A 22,589-nucleotide genomic window follows, 5' to 3' on the forward strand; every position below is an offset into this window, starting at 1 on the left:
TCTGTAGTTGTGATAAACTCCTAGAACATTAAAAACAGACTAGAAGAGGAATAATAGTAAGTTTTAATACTTTTACTGAGTTAGGCTATTATATGCAACTGAATTGTTAATCTGAGGGTGTTTTATAATTCTTTTTATTAGGAACCATTTACCTAAACAACTTAAACACATTAGAGCAGGAGCACACTAGCTCCCCAATCTAGTTACTGAAGCACAAATTCTATTGGCAAAACATGCATAAACATACACATTCTAGATGCAACACAGCAAAATGCTGATATACTGTAAATATACAAAACTGATTATAAAACTCCAAACTACCTTTGAAATAATCTAATCCAAATCCTTCATTCCACAAAGGAAACTAAGCTTAAAACCATCGAGTTTTCTAATGTCACAAAGTGGCTTAATAACAATTGGATTAGTTCAGCTCAATGCACCTTCCATTCCATAGCATGATAGTGAAAATTTAAAAGATTTCAAGTAGTTTCTAAATCCACTCTGATTCTTCAGTACTTTACAAAAGGACAAACTAAAGTAAATATATCCCCTAAATTTATGATGTTCCTAGGATGGTCATATGCCAGGGTGCAGTCTCTGATGTTTGTTGAGAGCAGAGCGATATCTGAAGGATTTTCCACAATCATTACATCCAAAAGGCTTTTCTCCTGAATGAATTCTCTGGTGCTGAATGAGATATGTGCTCTGGCTAAAAGTCTTCCTGCATTCATTACAGTTATAAGGTTTCTCTCCAGTATGAGTATTCTGATGTTCAGTCAGATGAGTGCTCCGGCTAAAGGCTTTGTCACATTCATTGCACTTATAGGGTTTCTCTCCAGTGTGAATTCGTTGATGCTGAGTTAGATGGGAGCTCTGGCTAAAGGTCTTTTCACATTTATTACACTGGTAGGGTTTTTCTTCTGTGTGAGTTTTTTGATGTTGAGCAAGTGATGAACAATGTCGAAAGGCTTTACCACACTCAGCACACTCATAAGGCTTGGCTCCTGTATGAATTCTCTTATGTTGTGTAAGGTGTATGTTCTGGTTGAATGCTCTCCCACATTCATTACACTTGTAAGGCCGTTCTCCAGTATGGATCTTCCTATGTTGAATAAGGGATGAACCATAACTAAAGGTTTTCCCACATTCATGACACTGATAGGGTTTCTCTCCAGTATGAATTCTTTCATGCTTAGCAAGAGAAGAACTCCGAATAAAAGCTTTCCCACATTCTTTACATTCATAAGCTTTCTCTTGAGTATGAGTTTTCTGATGCTGATTAAGGTTTGAGAGATAACTGAAAGCCTTTCCACATTCACTGCATTCAAAGGGCTTTTCTCTTGTGTGAATTCTCCGATGTTGAGTAAGGGATGAGCAGTAACTGAAGGCCTTTCCACATTCATTGCATTTGTAAGGTTTTTCTCCAGTATGAATTTTCAGGTGTTGAGCAAGGGATGACCAGTAACTAAAAGATTTTCCACATTCCGCACAATCATAGGGTTTCTCCCCGGTATGTGTTTTTTGATGCTGGGTAAGGTTTGAGTGCTGGCTGAAGGCTTTGCCACATTCATTGCATTCGTACGGTTTTTCACCAGTATGAATCATATGATGACGGATAAAAGTTGAGGGCCCATTGAAGGCCTTTCCACATTCATTACATTTATAGGTTTTTTCTCCAGTATGAATTTTTTGATGTTGAGTAAGGTGTGTGCTCCTGGTGAAAGTTTTATCACATTCATCACATTTAAAAGGTTTTTCTCCTGTATGAATTTTCTGATGTTCCATAAAGTGGCCTCTTTGGCTAAAGGCTTTTCCACACTCATTACAAGTATATGGCTTCTCACCAGTATGAATTCTCTGATGCTGAACAAGATGGGTCCTCTGACTAAAGGCTTTCCCACATTCATCACATTTATATGGTTTTTCTCCAGTGTGAATTCTTTGATGTTGAGTAAGAGATGGACCCTCAATGAAGCCTTTTCCACACTGATCACATTTATATGGTTTATCTCCAGTATGAATTCTTTGATGGTTTATAAGGTTTTCACTCCGGCTGAAGGCTTTTTCACATTCATTACATTTGTAGGGTTTTTCTCCAGTATGTGTTCTCTGATGACGAATAAGAGCTGAACAATAACTAAAAGCTTTCCCACATTCATTGCACTTACAAGATTTCTCTTTTTTAACTGGGTTTGAATTCTGTTTGATGCTTCTTTTAGTAGAGGTCTGTTCTGGAGATGGTTCTTGTGTTACATGGTTTGAACCCACATTGATGCTTTTCCCAAATTCATTATTTACAGGACCTTTTCCCCAAGTGGGTATTGTCTTTTCAGTTACTTTTATTTCCTTTGGCAGTGTCTGTTGGTTTGCCTGCTGCCTCTCTAAACTGCCTTCATATTTCCAACTTTCTAGCACGTTGGAGCTCCAAGCATCATCTCTTTTGTGTTTTTCCACTATTACCTCTGGAGATAGCTCTTCTTCAGAAATGTCAGGCTGTGGGGCTGACACATTATTTTCAGGTCTTGTCTTCCAGTCTAAAAGAAAAAGAAAATTCCAATGTTCTCTGAATACAGAAAAAATAAACTGCTATTGGGGGAATAATCTAATGATACTAAAAAATAAAGCCCTCAGAAAATTCTAATGGTTTTCAAATATATAGCCATATTATTGGGGAGAAAGATGGAAGGAGCTAAGGAGAATAAATAAAATACGAAAGTGGCAAAAGAAATGTCAAATTCAATTTTACAGATAATATCCAAGAACCAGTAAGGAACTTCATTTAAGATAATAGTTGATTAAAAAGGAGACAACAGAGATGGCTAAGAGTAGACAGAGATAAACTGAATCTGAAGAGAGCAGTTTGAATTGGGATTCCTTGCTAATAAAACAACAAAACAAAAATCCAAGAACCAAAATTTAAAGACAGAATAAACAGGAAAGACAAATTAGCTAAGATCCCATGTGTTTTAGCCTGGAACACTGAAGAAATAGTGGTAGAGTTGTAAATAGTAGAGGAAATAATTTAGCAGGGAGAAACTACCAAGTTCAAGTCTAGGCATTTTGAGAATCAAGAAAAGAAATGGAGGGCTAGATTATACTAGTGTCTATGGAAGTGAAAGATACCAACATCAGAATAACCAGAATGTTCAAATGTAGGATGGGAAGTATCAGCTATAAAGAGGAAGGACAAGAATAGCTAAAGCCTTAGAAATATAAGTGAAAAAGAGCAGAGGCAGAGGGAAGATCCTTGAGAATAGTTAGGGTAATAGAATTAATATATTAATGAAAGAAAGCAGTTTATCAGCAAACACACAAAACGGTAGAAGAAACACAACCAGAGAAGTACATAATCAGGAAGTAAACTGTTGCCCAAAACAAGGTAGTCAAAGCAGGGTAGTCAATGCTGGCAATATGCTTAAAGAACAAAGCTGCGCTTAAAACAGCATTTCTTCAGTTTCAATGGTATCGGGAGTTTACAGCAGACCCCAGAGGATCCTGACTATTTCCCATACTGCAAGCCCAGTCACTATCACTACCACTATCACTGCAAGCATGAGCACTGGGGCAGACCCCAAGCTGCCTAGCATCCCCTCCACACCTGGCAACACGGGTAATAGCACAGCATGTATTAGTGTAGGCAGCATCATAGCAGCAGAATTTCAGCAGCAGGGACAAGATCAATGCAATACAGACTTTGGAAACAGCCCATTGTTCGAGAAATAAATATGTTTTCATCAACAGAAATGACACCAAGGAAGGTATGTTTGCATAGCAGGTGGCCATAAAGAATACCTCTGGAAGTACTTCACAGTGAAAGATATGGAGACCATGGAGTCTGATGCTGTTAAACAACAGTGCATGGAAGTGGCAGATTTCCAACCCTGGTTGGGGTTCCACTTGAAAGCAACATGAAACAGACCATGGCCACTATCATCCACACTGTCATGTCCTCTACTCGGTAACCAACAGAATTACTGGAATATAAGGGGAAGGGCAAAGAATGAAGGGATGGAGAAAGTTCCAGAAGACCAGATTGAACAATACCATCCCTATTGCAGAAAGCAATTCTCCCTTTACTACATACAAAGTCTACAGACATTGATCATGGTATTCTGACATCCCATGCATGGAGAAGTAATTGAGGATGTTGACGACCAGAGGGCAAGAGAAAGGTAGACCAGTGAGACAGATATGTATCAGGGTTATAGATCATGATTCTGAGGGGCAAGATCATCAAGACAGCTCCGAGAAGATGGCAATGAAGAGGATGAGGGAAATTACGTAGACTACGCCCAGGGCTAGTGGTCACCTCAATGTATGTAGTATCACAGTGTCAATTACCTGTAGAGATAGCTACAAAACTATACATCATTTTTATAAAGACAAAAGCAACCAACTCACCAGCTAAGAATAAACCTATTCTAGATGCTGATAAAGATAGAATTGAGGGCTGATTTACCACAAATATCATCATCAGGTCAAATTCCAGCAATAAAAAGTATCCAAAAGAATGCAGCTAAATATCTCAAGTGCTTGCCTTCTGTTCACTGACAACTAGGTAACTGGAACTATATATATTATCTATGCTACATGGGCGGGGGTGGGTGGGAATTATTTTTGCATAAATAAATCTTTTTGGTAAAAAGTATTTTTAAAAAGCCTAAGTTTTTCAATATACATTTATATGGTTTAAAAGGTTTTCTATCTGGTCAAGTTGTGATTTTTTAAAACTTCATTTTTAGTTTGTAATAAAACTTGGACAACTTGCTTTTTCCAAAAGTTGACTAACCATAAGCTTCAGTTAATAAAGTTCTTATTTTTTCTTTTTAAATTAAGCTTTCTAAAGTATGTTACATGAAATCATTTTAAGGGAAAGATTTTAAAGTTGTGATAGGAAAAAAAGGTATTCACTGTTAGAGGTAGGGCAGGGTTGAGGGATGTTACATTCTATGCAACCTGTTGAACATTCCTAACCACTAACTGCCTATTTAAAAAAAAAATCTCTGAGTGGTACTCCAGTTAGAAACTTGCTAAAATTTGAACATGGCACACATTTTTCCCCCATAAAGAAGAACAAAGCCTACATCCCATTGACTCTAGAGATGTATCCCTTACCTAGAATGACTAGGTTTGTATATTTTTCCAGGGTCAGATCCTTAGGTTACTTCATGCGGTTTGGAAACTGATGATTTAAAAGAAAGTTATTCATAATTTAAAAGACAGTATGATAAGGTAATAAAATCAGAAGCTAGCTGGGTACAGTGGCTCACACCTGTAATTGTAGCATCTTAGGAGGCTGAGGCAGGCAGATCACTTGAGCTTGAGCCTAGGAGTTCAAGACCAGACTGGGCAACATGGTGAAACCCTGTCTCTACTAAAAATACAAAAATTAGCCAGGCGTGGTCGGATGCACCTGTAGTTCCAGGTGCATCCGACCACGCCTGGCTAATTATTATTTTTTTGTACTTGGGTGCCTGAGGTGGAAGGATTGTTTGAGCCTCAGAGACAGAAGCTGCAGTGAGCCAAGATTACACCACTGCACTCTAGCCTGGGCAAAAGAGTGAGACCCTGTCTCAAAAAAAAAAAAAAAAAATTAAGTTATACATGTTACCAGGAAAGGATTAGGTGATAAAGAAATGAAGCCTGCAGGTATGGAGTTCATTTTTGTTGAGAAAAGAGAGACTGAATGGTGGCCAGAAAGATTAATATTGTGGAGTAAATCTATTTGGAAATATAGGTTAAATATTTCTACTTAAAGGAACTAGGAATGGAGCCTGCAGATAAAAAAAATCTTTAAGGATTGAGAAGTATGGTGATAATTATGAGATCATGGTCCCAAAAGAAGTAGAAAGAGATGTAATTCAGAGTCCAGTTCGAGAGGCGGACTTCGTAAAAAGGTAGGAAGGACAGCTCCTCAAAAAGGGGCATAAGATAGACTATATTGTAACAATTAGTGACATAACAAAGCATAAGGAAGTCCAGAAAACTGATGGTTTCCCATTTCTCTGCATGAAATACTTTAAAGGGAAGGAAGTACATCTACACTTCAGACATAAAATCCTCCTTTGTCAGGCCGACAGAGTTAATGACATTCACCTGCTGGCATCTATTACTTACCTGCAGAGGTACCTACTGGAATGCCTGGTTCCATGATCCATGGCTCTGTCCCTTGCTCTAACTGGGAAATCACATCAGGTTTGGAAACCTGGAGTCCTGTTCATTGGGGGAAAAAAGAAAGAAACCTGCAGTAAGGGAAGAGTACCATATCAGAATTCAATCACCACTTCGTCTTTAGAAGAAATGACATGTAGTAAAAATTGATGGGAGTGGATAGCATATCAAGCTTCAGCACTACCAGTTCCCAGACATGGTGGGAGTATAATTTGGGAACTGATCTGGGTTCAGGAAGATTATTATTTTGTCCCTCTGCTTGCTAGGATGGTAGAAACCTTTTCAAAACCTTTCAAAATTTAGAAATTGTTGGTTACTAAACTTAAAGGTCAACTCCCCTGAGCACAAGAGAGAACGATCCTCCTCTACATCCCTTGATATTAACTCGGAGAAGTTATCCTTACCTATAGAGACCAGGTGTGTATAATTTTCCAATGTCACATCCCTGAACAAGTCTCTCTGGCCCGGATCCAGCTGTTTCCATTCTTCCTGGGTAAAGTCCACTATCACATCCTTGAAAGTCACTGATTCCTGAAATACCAAACATATTTCTGCTTAGCCATCAGCATTTGCCTAGGAAAGCAGTAAAGTTAGCAATACTGACAGAAGTAAGGCAGTCTATAGGATGTCTGCAAAATGAACTCGACATTTTCTCCTCTAAAATAAATGTAAAAACAGTGCTTCACCCATTGGGTTATTGTAAGAATTAAATAAAATGTTCCATGTGAAAGGCTTAATTTAGCGTACGGCATATAAAAAGTACTCAGTCAGCATGGCCATTGTTGTTGTCGTCCTTCATCATCAGCATTATCATCATAATTTCTGTGTTCCAACATATGTTAAATATTAATGATTTAACTAGTATCATCAATAATATTTTTTACTACCTACAATGTGCAAGAATAGCCAATGGTTTTTTGAAAAAGAGAGGTGAAAAGACTTGCCCTAATACATTTCAATAGATAAAATAATTACAAAATGGCCCAGTATGGAATAAAACAAAATGAAATAAATAAAATAGACAATCTAGAAACACTCATATTTATAAGAGTTGAAAGGCATTAAGCAGCTTTCAAATTCATTAAAAGTTAATTAGTTAAAAGTAGTTCAAAGTTAAAAGTGAAATTAGTTAAGATGGATTAGTCACATACCATAACAAATGACTATCTATTAAAAAAAACTAAGGTGAGATCCTTACTTCACAACACACACAAAAATTCCTACCAAGCTAAAGATGAAATTTTAAAGAAAAAGTCAAAATAAAATAGAATTAAAAACAGGAAAATACTATATAAGCTTGAAATCTGGAAGGCAAAACTTATACGACGGAGAAAGAGATCAGTAGATATAACCACATAACAATGTAAAACATTTATAAGACATCATAAACAAAAGGCAATTTTAAAACCTTCTGCACAGTAATGTAAACAATCTACAGAGTTCAAGATAACCCATAGAAGGGGTGAAAATATTTGCAAACTATTCATCTCACAAGGGATTAATATCCAGAATATACTCATCAAATCAACAGTAAAGAAAACAATCTACAGGGTTCAAGATTTAAACCCACAGAAGGGGTGAAAATATTTGCAAACTATTCATCTCACAAGGGATTAATATCCAGAATATATTCAAATCAACAGCAAAGAAATAAATAATACCATTAAAAAGTGGGTGAAGTATCTGAATAAGCATTTCTCAAAAGAAGACAAACACCCAAATATATGACAAATGCTCAACATCACTAAATGCAAATCAAAACCATAATGAGATATCATCTATCCCAGTTAGTCAAAGAGAGAAAAAAAAAATAACAAATGCTGGCAAGGATACACCACTGGTGGAAATGTAAATTAGTACAGCCATTATGGAAAACAGTTTGCACTGTCTCAAAAAACCTACAGAACTACCATATGATCCAGCAATCCCACTAATGGGTATTTATCCAAAGTGAAGGAAATCAGTATACCAAAGAGACACATGCACCCCACGTTTGCTGCGGCTCTACTGACCACAGGTTAAGATGTAGAATCAACCTAAATGTCTATCAACAGATGAATGGATCAAGAAAATGTGGTATATACACACAATGGAATACCATTCAGCCGTTAAAAAATAATATCTTGTCGTTAGTGGTAACATGGATGAACCTGCAGGATGTTACGTTAAATAAGCCAGGCACAGAAAGATAAATAGTGCATGTTCTCATTCATATATAGGAGCAAACAAAACCAAAACCAAAACAAACTCATAGAGAGTAGAATTCTGCTTACTAGAAGCTGGGAAGGGTAGTGAGGAGGGAAGGCTAGGGAAAGGCTGGTTGACAGTTACAAAGTTACAGGTAGATGGAAGGAATAAGTTTCAGTGTCTGTAGCACTATAGGGTGAATATGGTTAACAGTAATTTAGAGTATAATCACAGAAAAGTAGAAGAGAGGATTCTGAATGTTCACAACCCAAAGAAATGATAAACGTTCAAGGTGAAGGATATGCTAATTATCCTGATTTTATCATTACACATTGTATTCACGTATCAAAATATCATTCTGTATCCCATGGATATCTACAATTATTACATGTCAACTAAAAATTAAGTGGGGGGAAAAAAGATGAACTATCCACAACAATAACAACATTAAAGGCCAACAACCCAAATAGGCAAGTCACCGAAGAAAATGTGAAACCATGAAAAGATGCCCCACTGCCCTAAAAATATAGTTAAACAGTAAAATACCAGATTGGGTAACAATGCTGAAATGCTCATGTGTACTTTGGTGGAAACAGAACCCAAATGCAATCTATCTGGGGGGCAATCTGACTAGATCTATCAAAACTTAAATGGATATACCATTCGATCTGGTCTTCCTGCTTCTAGGAATCTATTCTTCACAAACACCTCAAGGTAAAAAGACATATGTACAATTGCCATTGCAACATCATTTGTGTGGAAGAAAAAAAAATCAAATTTACATGTCCATTAATAAGATAGCGGTTAAAAAATATATGGCACATCCATACTAAAACACTTTTATGCAGACATTTATCAAATGAGGTATATCTATATGTACTCATTAGAAAATACGTACACATTAAAACCAGGAGGCCAGGAATGGTGGCTCACACCTGTAATCTCAACACTTTGGGAGACCGAGGTGGGAGGACCACTTGAGCCCAAGAGTTAAAGACCAACCTGCGCAACATAGTGAGACCTCATCAGCACTAAAAATAAAAAGAGAAATAAGCTCGGCATGGTGGCACGCACCTGTAGTCGCAGCTCCTCAGGAAGCTGAGGTGGGAGGATGGCTTCAGCCCAGAAATTTGAGGTGGCAGTGACCTGTGATCATGCCACTGCACTCTAGGATATGATCCTACTTTTCTTTTTATGAATAGAAAGTTAGTTTATATGTAAATAAACAGAAAAAAATCTGAAAGAATACTCAACCAAATACTATCGGTGGGACTGGGTAGTGGGACCTACAGGCAATGTACGGAACTTCCTGCTTTTTTTTTTATCACTATGTATTTAAAACTAAGTGAGAGAGCATTAACTTTGTTCTAAAAAATATAATTGTATTAAATCACTAGGACTTTTCCCTCTAACTATGACAAGGCAACTGGGCTACCTCTCCCAATGTAAATAAAACTGAGCAATATACCTGAAACAAGTGTTTTCATATTTTGAACAGCAGGCAGGACAGAAGTGATACTGAGAGAAGGGAAACACTAACATGAGCCCCAGAATCCCCTTCATTTTTTGCCTGAGGCGCTGTCCAGACTGCAGAGCAGGGAGGCAGAGCCCTACCAAAGCAGTGGTCCTACAGAGCTGAGGAGACAAAATTGAAAGTTCACAACTACTGAGGCAGGGAATCTGCAGGACAGATACTGGAGAGGAGGGAGCTGCAGAGAAAAGAAATACCACAAATCTGGTGTAAATACAATCTCCACGGGCAATGCAAAGTTACCAACATAACTGAATAGAGAAGTTATGTGCACAGTCAGCTCCCACAAACAGTTCTAGGACACTTTAGGAGCAGGGCAGGTCTAGACTGTGAGGAAAGAGTTTAAACAGCAGGTCTCATTGGCTCATTCCTTGATAAATTCCAAGGATGCCTAGATCCTTGGTTCTGACTCTTGAACAGGCTCTGAAAATGAAACCTTTGAATGCTTCCATGGTCACTGATTATTGACATAATTCTGTGTGCCTAGTCACTGATTAATGATGTTATTCTGTGTGCCCAGAGCACTGGGACAAGAGATATCAAACTGTCTACCTTGTTTAAAGAAATATGAAAATTAATGATGTGTACCAGGTGCCTAGTGTGGGGTCTATACTATAGCTGGTTACATGGCAGGTAAAGGCCAATGTGATCGGCAACCTTTATGAATTCTGGACTCCAAGACCTAAGCAGGACTCCCTGGGTAGACATTTCTCATGTTTCTGTGGCTCACAGTACGAGAGAAAGTGCATCTGCATGATCATCACAGAGGGAGGACTTGGAAGCCTATACCTGATTTCTCTGGACTCTGCTTATGAATATTCCTTTCCTTCTGATCTTCTGTTGTATGTTTTGCTGTAATATTCTTCAGCCATGATTTATGCTACTGAGTCATACGAATCATCCCAACAAATCACTGAACTAAAGCATGGTCACGGGTCCTTGAAACACAGCCCTAGAGTAAGGCTAGGCTATGCTAGATCAGCCCTAACAATGCTTACAGTTTAAAATACAAATGTCAAAAGGATCAAGCTGCAGCCAAGATGGAGTTAACAATAATTGGATTTACTCTCCTGCATGAAATAAACAATAAATTCAGACAAAATGAAACAAAAGTTTCCAACACACTGAACCTCAGGTAACAAAGAAAAGTGATCTCTGAGAAACAAATGAGGTGAGACCTACAATTGCTCTAGCTTACTGCCTTGAGAGTTTCCAAACACAGGAGGAACCCAGCAGATTCCTGGAACTAAAGAGACAGAGCTGAGAGTTTGGGAAAATCAAGGTGACTAGAGTTCACAGGACACAGTACTAGAGAGGAGAGAGATACACAAAGAAGGAAGGAAAACTCCAGAGGTTCCCTCTTGAGTATTGAGAAAAGTACCAATCTGGGCATAGGTGTGATGAGACTATCTGAGGCCAGTGAAAGAATCACCTAAAAGGATTCAGGAGACCAGCACCAGCACTCAAAAATAAATACATCAACCAAAATGGAAAACTTCATAATTCATGAGGCATTGGGTAGAATACTCAGAATGCTCCTGCCTCTATAGTGGGGAACAAATAGCCTGAAACCAAATGCTGTTCTGGGCCCACCTAACAAATCTTAAAAGGCCTGAAAGGAACACACTGTTTCCAGTAACTTAACTGCATCCCAGAATAAGGCTCAAGAATATTTTATATGAATATAAAAATATGCAGAACCCAATAAGGTAAAATTCAGCATGTGGCATCCAATCAAAGATTATCAGGCAATGCAGAGAAGCAGGAAAATACAACACATAATAAGGAGAAAAATTATCAATTAAAACCAACCCAGAAGAGATGTTAGAGTTAGCAGCAAACATCAAAAGATTTTATGATTGTATTCCATATGTTCAAAACTTTAGGCAGAGATATGGAAGACATTAAAAAAAAAAAAAACCTAAATGGAACTTCTAGAGCTGAAAATGAGAATGTTTTGAGATTTAAAAAAATACACCAGGTAGTATTAACAGAAGAGTAAGCATTGAAGAAGAGAGATTAGTAACTTCAAAGATACAGAAATCGAAGCTATTCAAAATAAAAGAAAAAAATAATTAAAAAAATAAAGATCCTTGGGGAGCACTTGGAGAACTTTAAGTGGACTACTTTATGTGTAATTGGAGTATGGGGTTGTCGGGGGAAGTGGGAGGGGATCAGAAAACATTTTTGGGGAAATAACAGCTGATTATTTTCCAAACTTGATGATAACATACAAAAGAAATTGCACCAAAATATATCATAATCAAATAGCTCAAACTCAGTGATAGAAAAAAATCTTACAAGTAATCAGAGGAAAAAAGACCATAAATATAAACAAACAAAGATAAAAACAGTAACTTTTTTTGTTAGAAACAATGCAAGCAAGGAGACACTGGAGCAACATCAAATACTAAAAAGAAGAAATCTGTCACACTAGAATTCATAAACAAGGGCAAAATAAAGACTTTTTCAGATAGAGAAACCTGAAAGCATTAATCACAGCAGACCTACACTACAAGAAATGTTAAAGGAAGTCCTTCAACCAGAAAAAAAGATACCAGATGAAAATATGGATCGACACTAAGGTTTCTCAACCTTGGTGCTACTGATATTTTGGACCAGATGATTCTTTTAGATTAGTGTGGGGGCCTGTCCTGTGTATGAATACATCACTGGCCTCAATCCACTAGATGCTAACAGCACTCCCTACCAAGTCACGACAATCAAAAAAGTCCCCTAACACTCCCAAATGCGTCCTTGGGGAGCAAAATCACTCACAATTGTGAAACACTGATTTATAAAAACGAACAAAGAATACCAAAATGGTCATTACACAATAAGCATTTTAATAATTATATACAATTATTTTCTTATTATTTAAATATCTTTCAAAAATAATTGGCTGCTTAAAGAAAACAAAATATGGGATTTATAACATGTAACAATTAAAATATATGGCAACAATAGCATAAAAACTGCAGTGTAGGGGAATGGACATATACTATTCTAAGTGAAATGGAATATCACTTGAAAGTAAATGGTGATTAAAACAAATATGAATCCCTAAAGCAACAAATAAAATAGCAAAGAGTAATCACTAAGAATCCAATGAAGGAGATAAAATAGAATCATAAGAATATTCAATCCAAAAGAAGGTAAGAATAGAAGGGAAAAAAAAGATAATACAAATAGAAAACAAACAGCAAGGAAAAAAGGCTTATCCATATCAAAAGTCACATTATATTTAAATGTAACACATTACGTGTAAGATCATATTGAATACAAATAGTCTAAACACCCCAAGAGCACAGATTTCCAGACTGGATTAAAAAAAAGGCAAAACCCAACTACAGGTTGCTTGTAAGTAACTCACTTTAAAGATACAAATAAATTAAAAGCCAAAAGATATCAAAATATATGCCATATAGCAAAGTAAATTTCAAGGCAAACGATATTACCAGACACTAAAAAGGCCAATTCTCAACGATAAAGGAGTCAACTGATTAAGAGAACATACAGTCCTAAGTGTTTATGTACCTAATAACAGAGCTTCAAAATTCATTGTGCGAAAACTGATAAAACAGCAAGGAGAAACAGACAAACCCACAACAGTCTGAGATTTCAATACCCCCTTCACAATAACGATAAAACTAAAAAAATACAAAAATTAGCTGGGCATGGTGGCGCGCGCCTGTAGTCCCAGCTACTCGGGAGGCTGAGGCAAGAGAATTGCTTGAACCCGGGAGGCAGAGGTTGCAGTGAGCTGAGATCACGCCACTGCACTCCAGCCTGACGCCTGGTGACAGAATGAGACTCTGTCTCAAAAAAAAAAAGCTGACAGAAAAAACATTCATGTATGCTGTACTAAAAGAAATTTATTTTGCTCCAAATCAGGTGGCAAAATTGCCATGCTTCATAATTTTAAGCTAATTTTGAGTGCGCCATGAATCAGAATGATGTCACACAGCTCATTTCAATAAAGCAACTGAGGGCAAACTAAGATGCAGGGAATCACAGAACTTTGTGTTTTAGTTCATCACTATTTGCACTTTCTAGAATTCTAAGGCTAGCTACCAGAAATATATGTGTGCATTAGAATTATAATATTTTAGGCGGGGTTGGAGAGAGAGCAGAGCACAGTTGGCTGGGCCATCATGGCAGAAGTTCTTATTTATTACCAATAAGCCCCATGTAGATGATGGTGACTGTGCAACCCACTTTAAAAAAAAAAAAAAAGCAAAATACAAGACACATTAAAAGATCAAATACAAAAAAAAAAAAAAAAAGAGTTGAACAACACTATCAATCAAGTTGACCAAACTGTTATCTGTGGTATATACAATAAGACCCTCCCAAAGATGTCCATGTGCCAACCCCTGAAACCTGTGAATATGTTACCTAACATGGGAAGAGACTTTACAAATGTGATCAGGTTAAGAACCTTGAGTGGGGAAATTATTCTGTATTACATGGGTGAGCCTAGGGTAATCACAAGGGTCCTTATAAGAGGGAGGTAAGCGCATCAGAGTAGGAGTACAAAGATAGAAGACAAATCAGAGTCAGAGAGAGAGAGAGAGAGAGAGAGAGAAATTTGAAGATGCCACAGTGCTTGCCTTGAAGATAGAATAAGTAGACAGAATCCAAGAAACACAGCAGCTTCTAGAAGCTGGAAAAGGCAAGGAATAGATTCTTCCCCTAGAACCTTCGGAAGAATGCTGCCCTGACAACCTATTTTGGACTTTTGACTTCTAAAACTGTGAGTAGATTGTATTGTTTTACGACAACTAAGCTTATGGCAATTAATTATAGCAGCAATAGAAAACTAATAGATCTATAGAACACTGTATAAAACAACAGCAAAATATACATTCTTTTCAAGTGCTGATAGTTTACCAAGATGGACCATACTCTAAGCAAAAAAAAAAACAACAAAAAAAACAAGTCTTAATACATTTAAAAGGATTCAAGTCATACAAGATATGTTTTCTGATTATGAATACTTTTATTCTCTTGATTGTGGTAATGGTTTCATGAATTTATATATGTCAAAACGTATTCAGTTATATATTTTTAAATATGTGCAGTTTATTGTCACAATATACCCCCCAATTGAAAAAAAAAAATAATGCCAAAAGTACTTGAGCTGAAAGTGGGAAGAACTGGTACCATTTCTTTGTTAAGAAGAATCAGTTATGGGACAGGAATTAAGCAGGGGAGAAAGTTGAAGAAGGAGGAGGGTTTGAGGTTGACGATGGCTGGTGAGCAATTGTTACCTTTTTTGTCTAAGTTCTCAATCAGTTATCAGTTTTTTCTAAAACATCCAGGTCACTTTTCTTCCATTAAAAATCATTAATGGTTCATAAATGGCCTACATAATAAAGCCTTCAACTTCTCATCCAGGTATTTGAGGCTTTCATATTCTGACTTCATTCAGTCATTTGTGTACCATTTGCCATAAACCATCTCTTCCGAATGTTTCTGAATTCTGTGTAACAGCTGTTAATTCTTACTTACGAACTTCTGCTTATAATCTTCTCTATACCTTAGAATCCATACCCCTATTCCCACTGCCTTACTTGTTCAAATATCCAAAAGTCACCTATATCCCCCATCCTCCATGAAACTCTAATCCCTCCAGATCACACACATTTTTCCATTCTCTAATATCCACAGTACTCATTTCACCTTTCTTACATTTACCTGTTTTGTTTTCTAGTAGTCATTTTGGCCTATTAAAGGATCAAGTTTTGGGGCCGGATGTGGTGGCTCATGCCTGTAATCCCAGCACTTTGGGAGGCTGAGGTGGGCGGATCACGAGGTCAGGAGTTCGAGACCAGCCTGGCCAGCATGGTGAAACCCCATCCCTACTAAAAGTACAAATAATTACCTGGGCATGGTGGCACACACCTGTAGTCCCAGCTAGTTGGGAGGCTGAGGCAGGAGAACTGCTTGAACCCGGCAGGCGGAGGTTGCAGTGAGCTGAGATTGCACCACTGCACTCCAGCTTGGGTGACAGAGCAAGACTCTTTCTCAGAAAAAAAAAAAAAAATCAAGTTTTGTACTTCTTTTGCTCTCCCATCCTTGGAGCATGGCAAGATACTAAGCAAGAGGTAAATGGTGAATATATTAATTAAAGCTGGAGAGGCAGAGCTAGGAATGAGGTTACTAGACAGATAAGAGCCCAGAATGGATTCCAGCACTGATTTTTGATTTTTATAAAAAGAAAGAAAGAAGAAGAAGGAAAGAAAATAAATACGCAATCACCTTCCAAAGAATAAAATGGCATTTCAAGAAATCTCATCTTACCTGAAAACTGACTGATGAGAGCAGAGTATGTCCGCCTTGGAGAAGGGTGGAGTCTGGGGAGGACAGATCTAGGGGAAGAAGCAGCACCATATGACTTCTGTTCAATTTAGCTATTACCAGCAATCCATAAATCCCGTTTACTTTTCTTTTTGAAAGTAACAGAAACTATGCCATTTCTTTTATATTTTAGGATGCAAAAAAAGATACAAGATAACCGGGGCCCTGGTACCCTCCTCAGTAGGCTCAGGAGGTAAAGCATTGCTTTATGATTCAGTTTTATATCTAGACACTTAGTGGTCATATGTATTATATAACTCAATCTATGTTCCTCATTAAGTGAGGCAAACTATTTCTGCTGCCTTTTCTCTGCTACGTATAAAATATAAAGAAATAACCAGATTACTTTCCAAAAGTCTTCATAGGCCCTTTGAAAACTTTGCTATTAATATAAATTAAAGATCACAATGACATAAGCTACTTACTCTACCCACACAATAGAATGTCTTAAATTAAACAGACATGGTCAATGCTAATTGCTGGTGAGACTATAAAGCAATTAGAACTTTTTTCATTGGTGTATGGTATAAATTTATCAACCACTTATGAAAACTGTTTCGTACTTTATACTAAGCTAAACATATGACTATCCTATGACTCAGCAATTCCACTACTGTCCTTACATCCATAGAAATGCTTATGTCCACCAAAGACTTGTACAAGGATCTTCACTGCACATTTATTCATAATATCTCAGAACTGGAAACCACCCAAATGCCTTTTAACAGAATACAGCATAAACAACCATGGTATTTTCATACAATGGATTATTTCAAAATATAAGAAAGAGCTACTAACATGACAACATGGATGCATCTCATAAACATAATGTTGAGCAAAATAAGCCAGACACAAAAGGATGCATACTGTATGACTATATTTATATTTTCAAAAACCAACCAAACTGATCTACGGTCATAAAAGTTAGAATTGTACTCCTGGAGGGATAACTGAGTGGGCAGAGGCACAGAAGACTTCTGGGGCATTAGAAACATTCCATATTTTGATTATACTAGTTTACACATACATAAAAATTCAAAAAGCTATACACTGTACAATATTTGTGTACTTTACTGTATATAACGTATACCTTAATAAACAAACAAAAACTTTGCTCTTGGGGCAATCCATTCACAGAAGTAGTTGACAGGAAAGCCTGATTCTCAAAATGACTTGTCTGGTAATTAATTATTTATAATTATACAAGTCCTTTGTCTTCTTTAGGCTTCAATTTCCTCATTTTTAAAAGACTAGAGGCAAATGTCTGACAAACATACCTTTCAAAATTGTCTTAAAGAGGTCATGGTAAAGAAAACCAAACCAGGTATACCTGTTTCCACAAAGAAGTAAGACAAGAAGAATTTTCTCCTCTTAGAAATTTATTGTATGCAGAAAGACTAGTGAGGGAAAATGTCCTTGGATATAAAATTTGAATTAGAGACATGAGGTGTGAAATAGAAAGACTAACAATGCTGTAGGAGATGCTTGGTAAAAACCAAGAAAAAATCAAAACAGGTAAGGGTCAACATGGGTATTTATGAGCACACGCAAAGTCATGAGATAGTGGCAATAAGCCAAGTGAATTTACACCTGAAAAAACGAAGGGAAAGCCAATCTAAAGACAGCGGGGATCATGAACAAAAAGAAGAGCTCAACAATCAAACGGACAGAACCCAAGTAATTTCAGGGCATCTCAACTGTGCCACTAAGGTGTGAGGACAGTCTCTTTGGGATACCACCATTAGGATAGGTCAGTGCCATTTGATTTTAGTTCCAAGATTCAAATTCCAGAGAGACCTATCTGGCCTAATGTGGGTATTAAGACCAAGCCTTGGTTAAAAGATAGGTGGGTAAAATTTACCCAAAATGATCTGATGGAAAGAGACAGACTAAGAGATGGATTATTGTATGTGATGCACTAATTTTGAGTGTGAAACCTGATGGAAACTGTAGCTAAATCAAAAGGAACAGAGAAAAAATCGAAAGCAGCACCACACTGGCCACAGTATGCATGGACAGCTTAGGCAGGTGGGAGTGATAAATAATATGGAGAAAACATAAGTGGTTTCAACTGTGGCTAAGTATGTAAGTTTCGTTTTGTAAAAAATGTATTAATCAAGAAATTCTTAATTTATATTAATGGTGTCATGCCTCAGAAAGTAGAGGAAGCAATAAAGGAAACTATTATGCTCAACTTGATTTTGACCAGTAAGGAAAAACTGTTTTGTAACAGAAGTCTTAAGAAAAAAAGGAAGATGTTACCTTGGGAATTAACAGTGAAAGAAAATGTTCTACATGCACAGACAGGTACCCAAGACTTTAGGAAAACAGAATCAACAGAAATGTCTCAGGTAAGATGCTTTTTATTCCAAATAGCAGAAACCAATAGAACCAAAAATAGTAACAGTTACTGTTTTTGAAACAACTGTGTGCCTGGCACATAGTAAATGCTCAGTATGTGCTACAAATACGATGGTTACAAGGAACAGAGGCTCAGTCTAGTTAATCATAATGACAGAATTGTGAGAAATCCCAAAAATAAATAAAAAGCAAAGGCTTTTAATGAAACTACTTTGGCTGATTTAATTCTGAGAAACTTAGAATAATAATAATAATTTTAAAAAACCTTAAAAAAGACTTGAAGAACAAAAAATTGAAAAGAAGTATGAACCAAACCTACATAAGACTTCTAATGATATTATTTTTAACAAAAGCAAAAAAAAAAAAAAAGGACTGCATGCTAATAGGTTAAGCCAAACTTGACTGCACAGCCATCCCTAAAGAATGTAAAGACAACACCAGTGCAGAGGGAAGTCTACAGCAACACGCCATAAGCCTCTACCTTTACTCTGACCTGTTCGATGACATGTAGGAAGAAACAGAAGGAATATTCATCAAATCTGCTAGTGGCATTAAATTGGAAAGGACAGTTAAAACAGTGAATAACTAAATTAGGATTCACAATCGTTCTGAAAGCCTAAAACATGTGACCAAAAAATCGAACAATCATAAATATAAATCCTGACATTAAGGATGATAACAATTCCATTACAGAAGAATGGTGTAAATTTAGATTACTGCAGTTTATGTAAAAAAGATCTAAAGTTTACAGTACATCATTGATAGCTTTTAAAGCAAATGCAATCTGATGCCAAAGAGCCGAAGTCTAGAGTCAAAGAGTAGTACATTATTCTTTCAGGTACTTTTCAAAGCACATCCAAAGAACTATGTTTACCATTAGGCACTGCATTTTAAGAAAATGCTGATAAGCAGGAGAGTTTTCAGAGAAGAGGTCTAGATACATCACATAGACAATCAAAAGAAGTGAGGCTGTATTGCTTAGAAAAGAATTTATGAGGAGGAGTTCTAACAGCTGAACTCACATACCTTAAGGGCAGCAACGTGAAAGAAAGAACAGTTTTCTTTTCTTTGGAGGACTAAACTAAGATCAATACAAAAGTTACAGGGACAAGTACATCTGTTTAATGTAAGAAACTAAAAAAGAAAGCCAACAAGGGAACAATCTGCACCCAAATTGGTGAGATTAATGCCACACTAGTTCTGGCACAGGGTTGACAGACAGTCATCTGCCAAGGATATTTCAAAACAGACTCTTTCATTGAAGGGATAATTACCAAAATGTCTTCTGACTTCAAGATTATAATTTTAATATTTAATATCTAGAAGTCATGTGGGGATCACAGATATTCTGAATCATTATGTCTTTTCATTCTCCAATGGAATGAAAGAAAAAATAAACTCTTCCCCCAAGTATCTCACTATAAGATAATTAAGAATCTCTTCCTACAGTGTAATTCGGTTTCTTTGCTAATCCCTAAGCATAGCTTTCCTTCCTTCCAGCTCTCCTGCTCTGATCTCAAGTATTTGATCCTCCAGTCATGACTGTTCTCAAGCCTCCATGACCCCGCTCTCTCCCAAGTCGACCCCACTACCTTCCATCTCAGGAGCTCATCCCGTTCCTCAGGAACTTGGACACCAGGGTTCGCCAGGCAGCGTTCCTTCAGCTGGTACCTCCGTCTGAAACTCAGATGTCTAGCTCCCCGTGCAGGAAGACTGCAACACGCTGAGGTTGTCTACCCTAAAAGACACAGGATGTCGTCAGCGCATACGTCACACAATCACACAGCAGAGCCTCGCAGTGACCAAGAGGACCTACACAAGAGAAGTGCCCCAACAGAGCACTAGCGAGGCGTGTGGCACTCCGATGAACAAAACCAGAGTGGAGATCCGGTATGCAGGTTCTGCCTCAGACCCAAAAAACCCTTGGTGCCACCCTAGAATCTGGCTAGGGGCATGCACAGACCTGGTCTGTTCCCTCTGTGCACATTTGTGGCTCACACGCCTGCGAGCTCTGATAACACGAAGACACACCTGTTGCAGGGTGTTAAAGCTGGAAGGTGGACCGGCAGGGCGGGGCCCGCCACCCGACTTCCCCTTAGGCCAGAACAAAAGAACAAAGCCCTCCAAGGGATCGGGGCGGGACCGCCCCGCAGAGGAAGGCGAGGTGCGCCCCCTTCGAGGGCTCCCCAGCTTGCTCCTGCAGAGGCCTCTAAGCGCGAAACCAGAAGGGTGACGTCACGGGCCCGGAGGGTTGGCTGTTGCCATGGTGATACCTGAGCTCCCCTCCCCCTCTAGCGATCCACACACTCCGATCCCGGGTCCGGAAGCGGTTTGACCGTCACCAGACCTAACGCAGGGAGCCGAGGCAGCTGGACTTGCAGAGCGCCAACCTCTTTCCACGCCTACAACCGGCTTCAACGGTCACTTCCGGTCGTTAGGAGAGAGCCCCGCCCCGCACGCCGGCGCCGGCGTTCCCAGAACACACCGCGACGCGGTTGCAGGACTGCGTTTCCTAGAGGTCTTAGCCGCCGCGTACGTTAGCTCTGCGCGGGACACACGCGCTCGCTGCCAGGCGTTTGCTCCTGACTGAGGTACGCGTGTGCGTTGTAATGACTCTGAAACTTGCCTGACTGAACGGATTGTAGGAAATACACGTGTACACACAGTTTAAAACGCAAACAATCGTTACTTTATTACATGTTCTACTTTGTTTTCTGTTCTCCTTTGTCATTTTGGAAATACTAGTCGTTACCCATTAAAATTGTTCTCACGACTCTCAGTTGGGTGGCGAGCAGCATGTTTTTTTTTTTTTTGAGACAGGGTCTCGCTCTGTCACCGAAACGGCAGTGTGGTGGCGCGATCTCAGCTCACTGCTGCCTCTGCCTCCCGGATTCAAGCGGTTCTCCCACCTCAGCCTCCGGAGTAGCTGGGATTACAGGCATGCGCCACCATGCCCTGCTAATTTTTGTGTCTTTAGTAGAGGCAGGATTTCGCCGTTTGGCCAGGCTGGTCTCGAACTCCTGGCCTCCCAAAGAGCTGGAATGAGCCACCGCGCCCTACCCCAACATGTTTTTGTAATGCTTAAGGAAACTCGTAGGTGATATTCCCAAGCTTTGCCCCTTAGTAGAGCATTTTATATGCTGTTAGCCAGCACATAGCTGAGAGTGTAGTCCAAGACCAGTCTGTCACTATGTGGTTGGCAGAAAAAAGAGTCCAACAAATCGGATTTTATATTTGACATGGCACTTGCATTTTATTGTGCTGGCGTGCATTCCCAGCATTTGGATAAGGGATCAAGGTCAAGTCTCTCAGCTTGTTGACTGACAAAGCATTAAACCTGGAAGTCCTAACACTGAGTATATGAAAAACAATTACAGTCAAGGAAAAGGGAACAATATTTAGAAGTCTGTAAGAGCAGATTTCAGAAAACATCTGTAGGAACTAAAAAAATTTCAGAATACCAAATTTGGAGAATACCAAACAATTCGGTATCCTCCGTAGAGTACAAGAAAACATGGCATGAATGGAACAGGAAAGAAAGCTGTGAGAGAACAGGCTTGTAACAAAAAGGACAGAAAATATATAGCAAGCCTATTTAAAATGCAGCAACATAAAGTCATTCTGGAGAAAAACTGAACTGATGCTGTGGGACAGTGAACCATTTGTATATGCGATATTCTTTTGTTTTGTTTTTGAGAGGAGTCTTGCTCTGTTGCCCAGGCTGGAGTGCAGTGGTGGGATCTCAACTCACTGCAACCTTTGCCTCCTGGGTTCAAGCGATTCTCCTGCCTCAACCTCCCGAGTAGCTGGACAATATTCTTTTAAAGCTTCTCTGTGGGCCGGGCGCGGTGGCTCATGCCTGTAATCCCAGCACTTTGGAAGGCCGAGGCGGGCGGATCACCTGAGGTCGGGAGTTGGAGATCAGCCTGACCAACATGGAGAAACCCTGTCTCTACTAAAAATAAAAAATAAAAAA

General features: G+C 38.5%; 2 protein-coding genes across 4 annotated transcripts in view; one reads left to right on the forward strand and one right to left on the reverse strand.

Annotated features, from left to right (window-relative positions):
• The window catches only part of ZNF391 (zinc finger protein 391), a 98,804-nt gene that overhangs the window by 49,200 nt on the left and 27,015 nt on the right, over nucleotides 1-22,589 (forward strand). Inside the window, exon 5 of one of the 2 annotated variants that reach the window (XR_010337581.1) lies at nucleotides 20,114-21,513. The gene's annotated coding sequence lies outside the window, so the exon portion shown is untranslated. Of the gene's footprint in view, nucleotides 1-20,113; nucleotides 21,514-22,589 lie in introns of those variants that run through there. The other variant, XR_002477812.2, reaches the window with a different exon arrangement.
• On the reverse strand, nucleotides 46-21,021 carry ZNF184 (zinc finger protein 184). Of its 2 annotated transcripts, none has more exons than XM_012465869.3 (6): nucleotides 20,887-21,021; nucleotides 20,206-20,351; nucleotides 16,196-16,263; nucleotides 6,576-6,702; nucleotides 6,118-6,213; nucleotides 46-2,534 (listed from the first exon to the last, which is right to left on the reverse strand). In XM_012465869.3, exons 2-6 carry the CDS (start codon nucleotides 20,210-20,212, stop codon nucleotides 577-579), a joined length of 2,256 nt encoding a protein of 751 aa, XP_012321292.2. In that variant the 5' UTR covers nucleotides 20,213-20,351; nucleotides 20,887-21,021; the 3' UTR covers nucleotides 46-576. The 2 variants fall into 2 exon arrangements, with proteins under 2 accessions (XP_012321292.2, XP_012321293.2); XM_012465870.3 differs by having other exon boundaries at nucleotides 20,645-21,021.

This window comes from Aotus nancymaae, unplaced genomic scaffold (genome assembly GCF_030222135.1).
Source record: "Aotus nancymaae isolate 86718 unplaced genomic scaffold, 86718_ANA_hifiasm-v0.15.2.pri h1tg000051l, whole genome shotgun sequence".
NCBI classification, from domain to species: Eukaryota; Metazoa; Chordata; class Mammalia; order Primates; family Aotidae; genus Aotus; species Aotus nancymaae.

Excerpts from the sequence above, each read along its gene's own strand:
- ZNF184 (XM_012465869.3), bottom strand. Across the intron at positions 6,214-6,575 it reads TACACACCTGGTCTCTATAG|GACTCCAGGTTTCCAAACCT; the intron begins GTAAGGATAACT and ends CCCAATGAACAG. Across the intron at positions 2,535-6,117 it reads TCCAGTAGGTACCTCTGCAG|ACTGGAAGACAAGACCTGAA; the intron begins GTAAGTAATAGA and ends TTTTTCTTTTAG.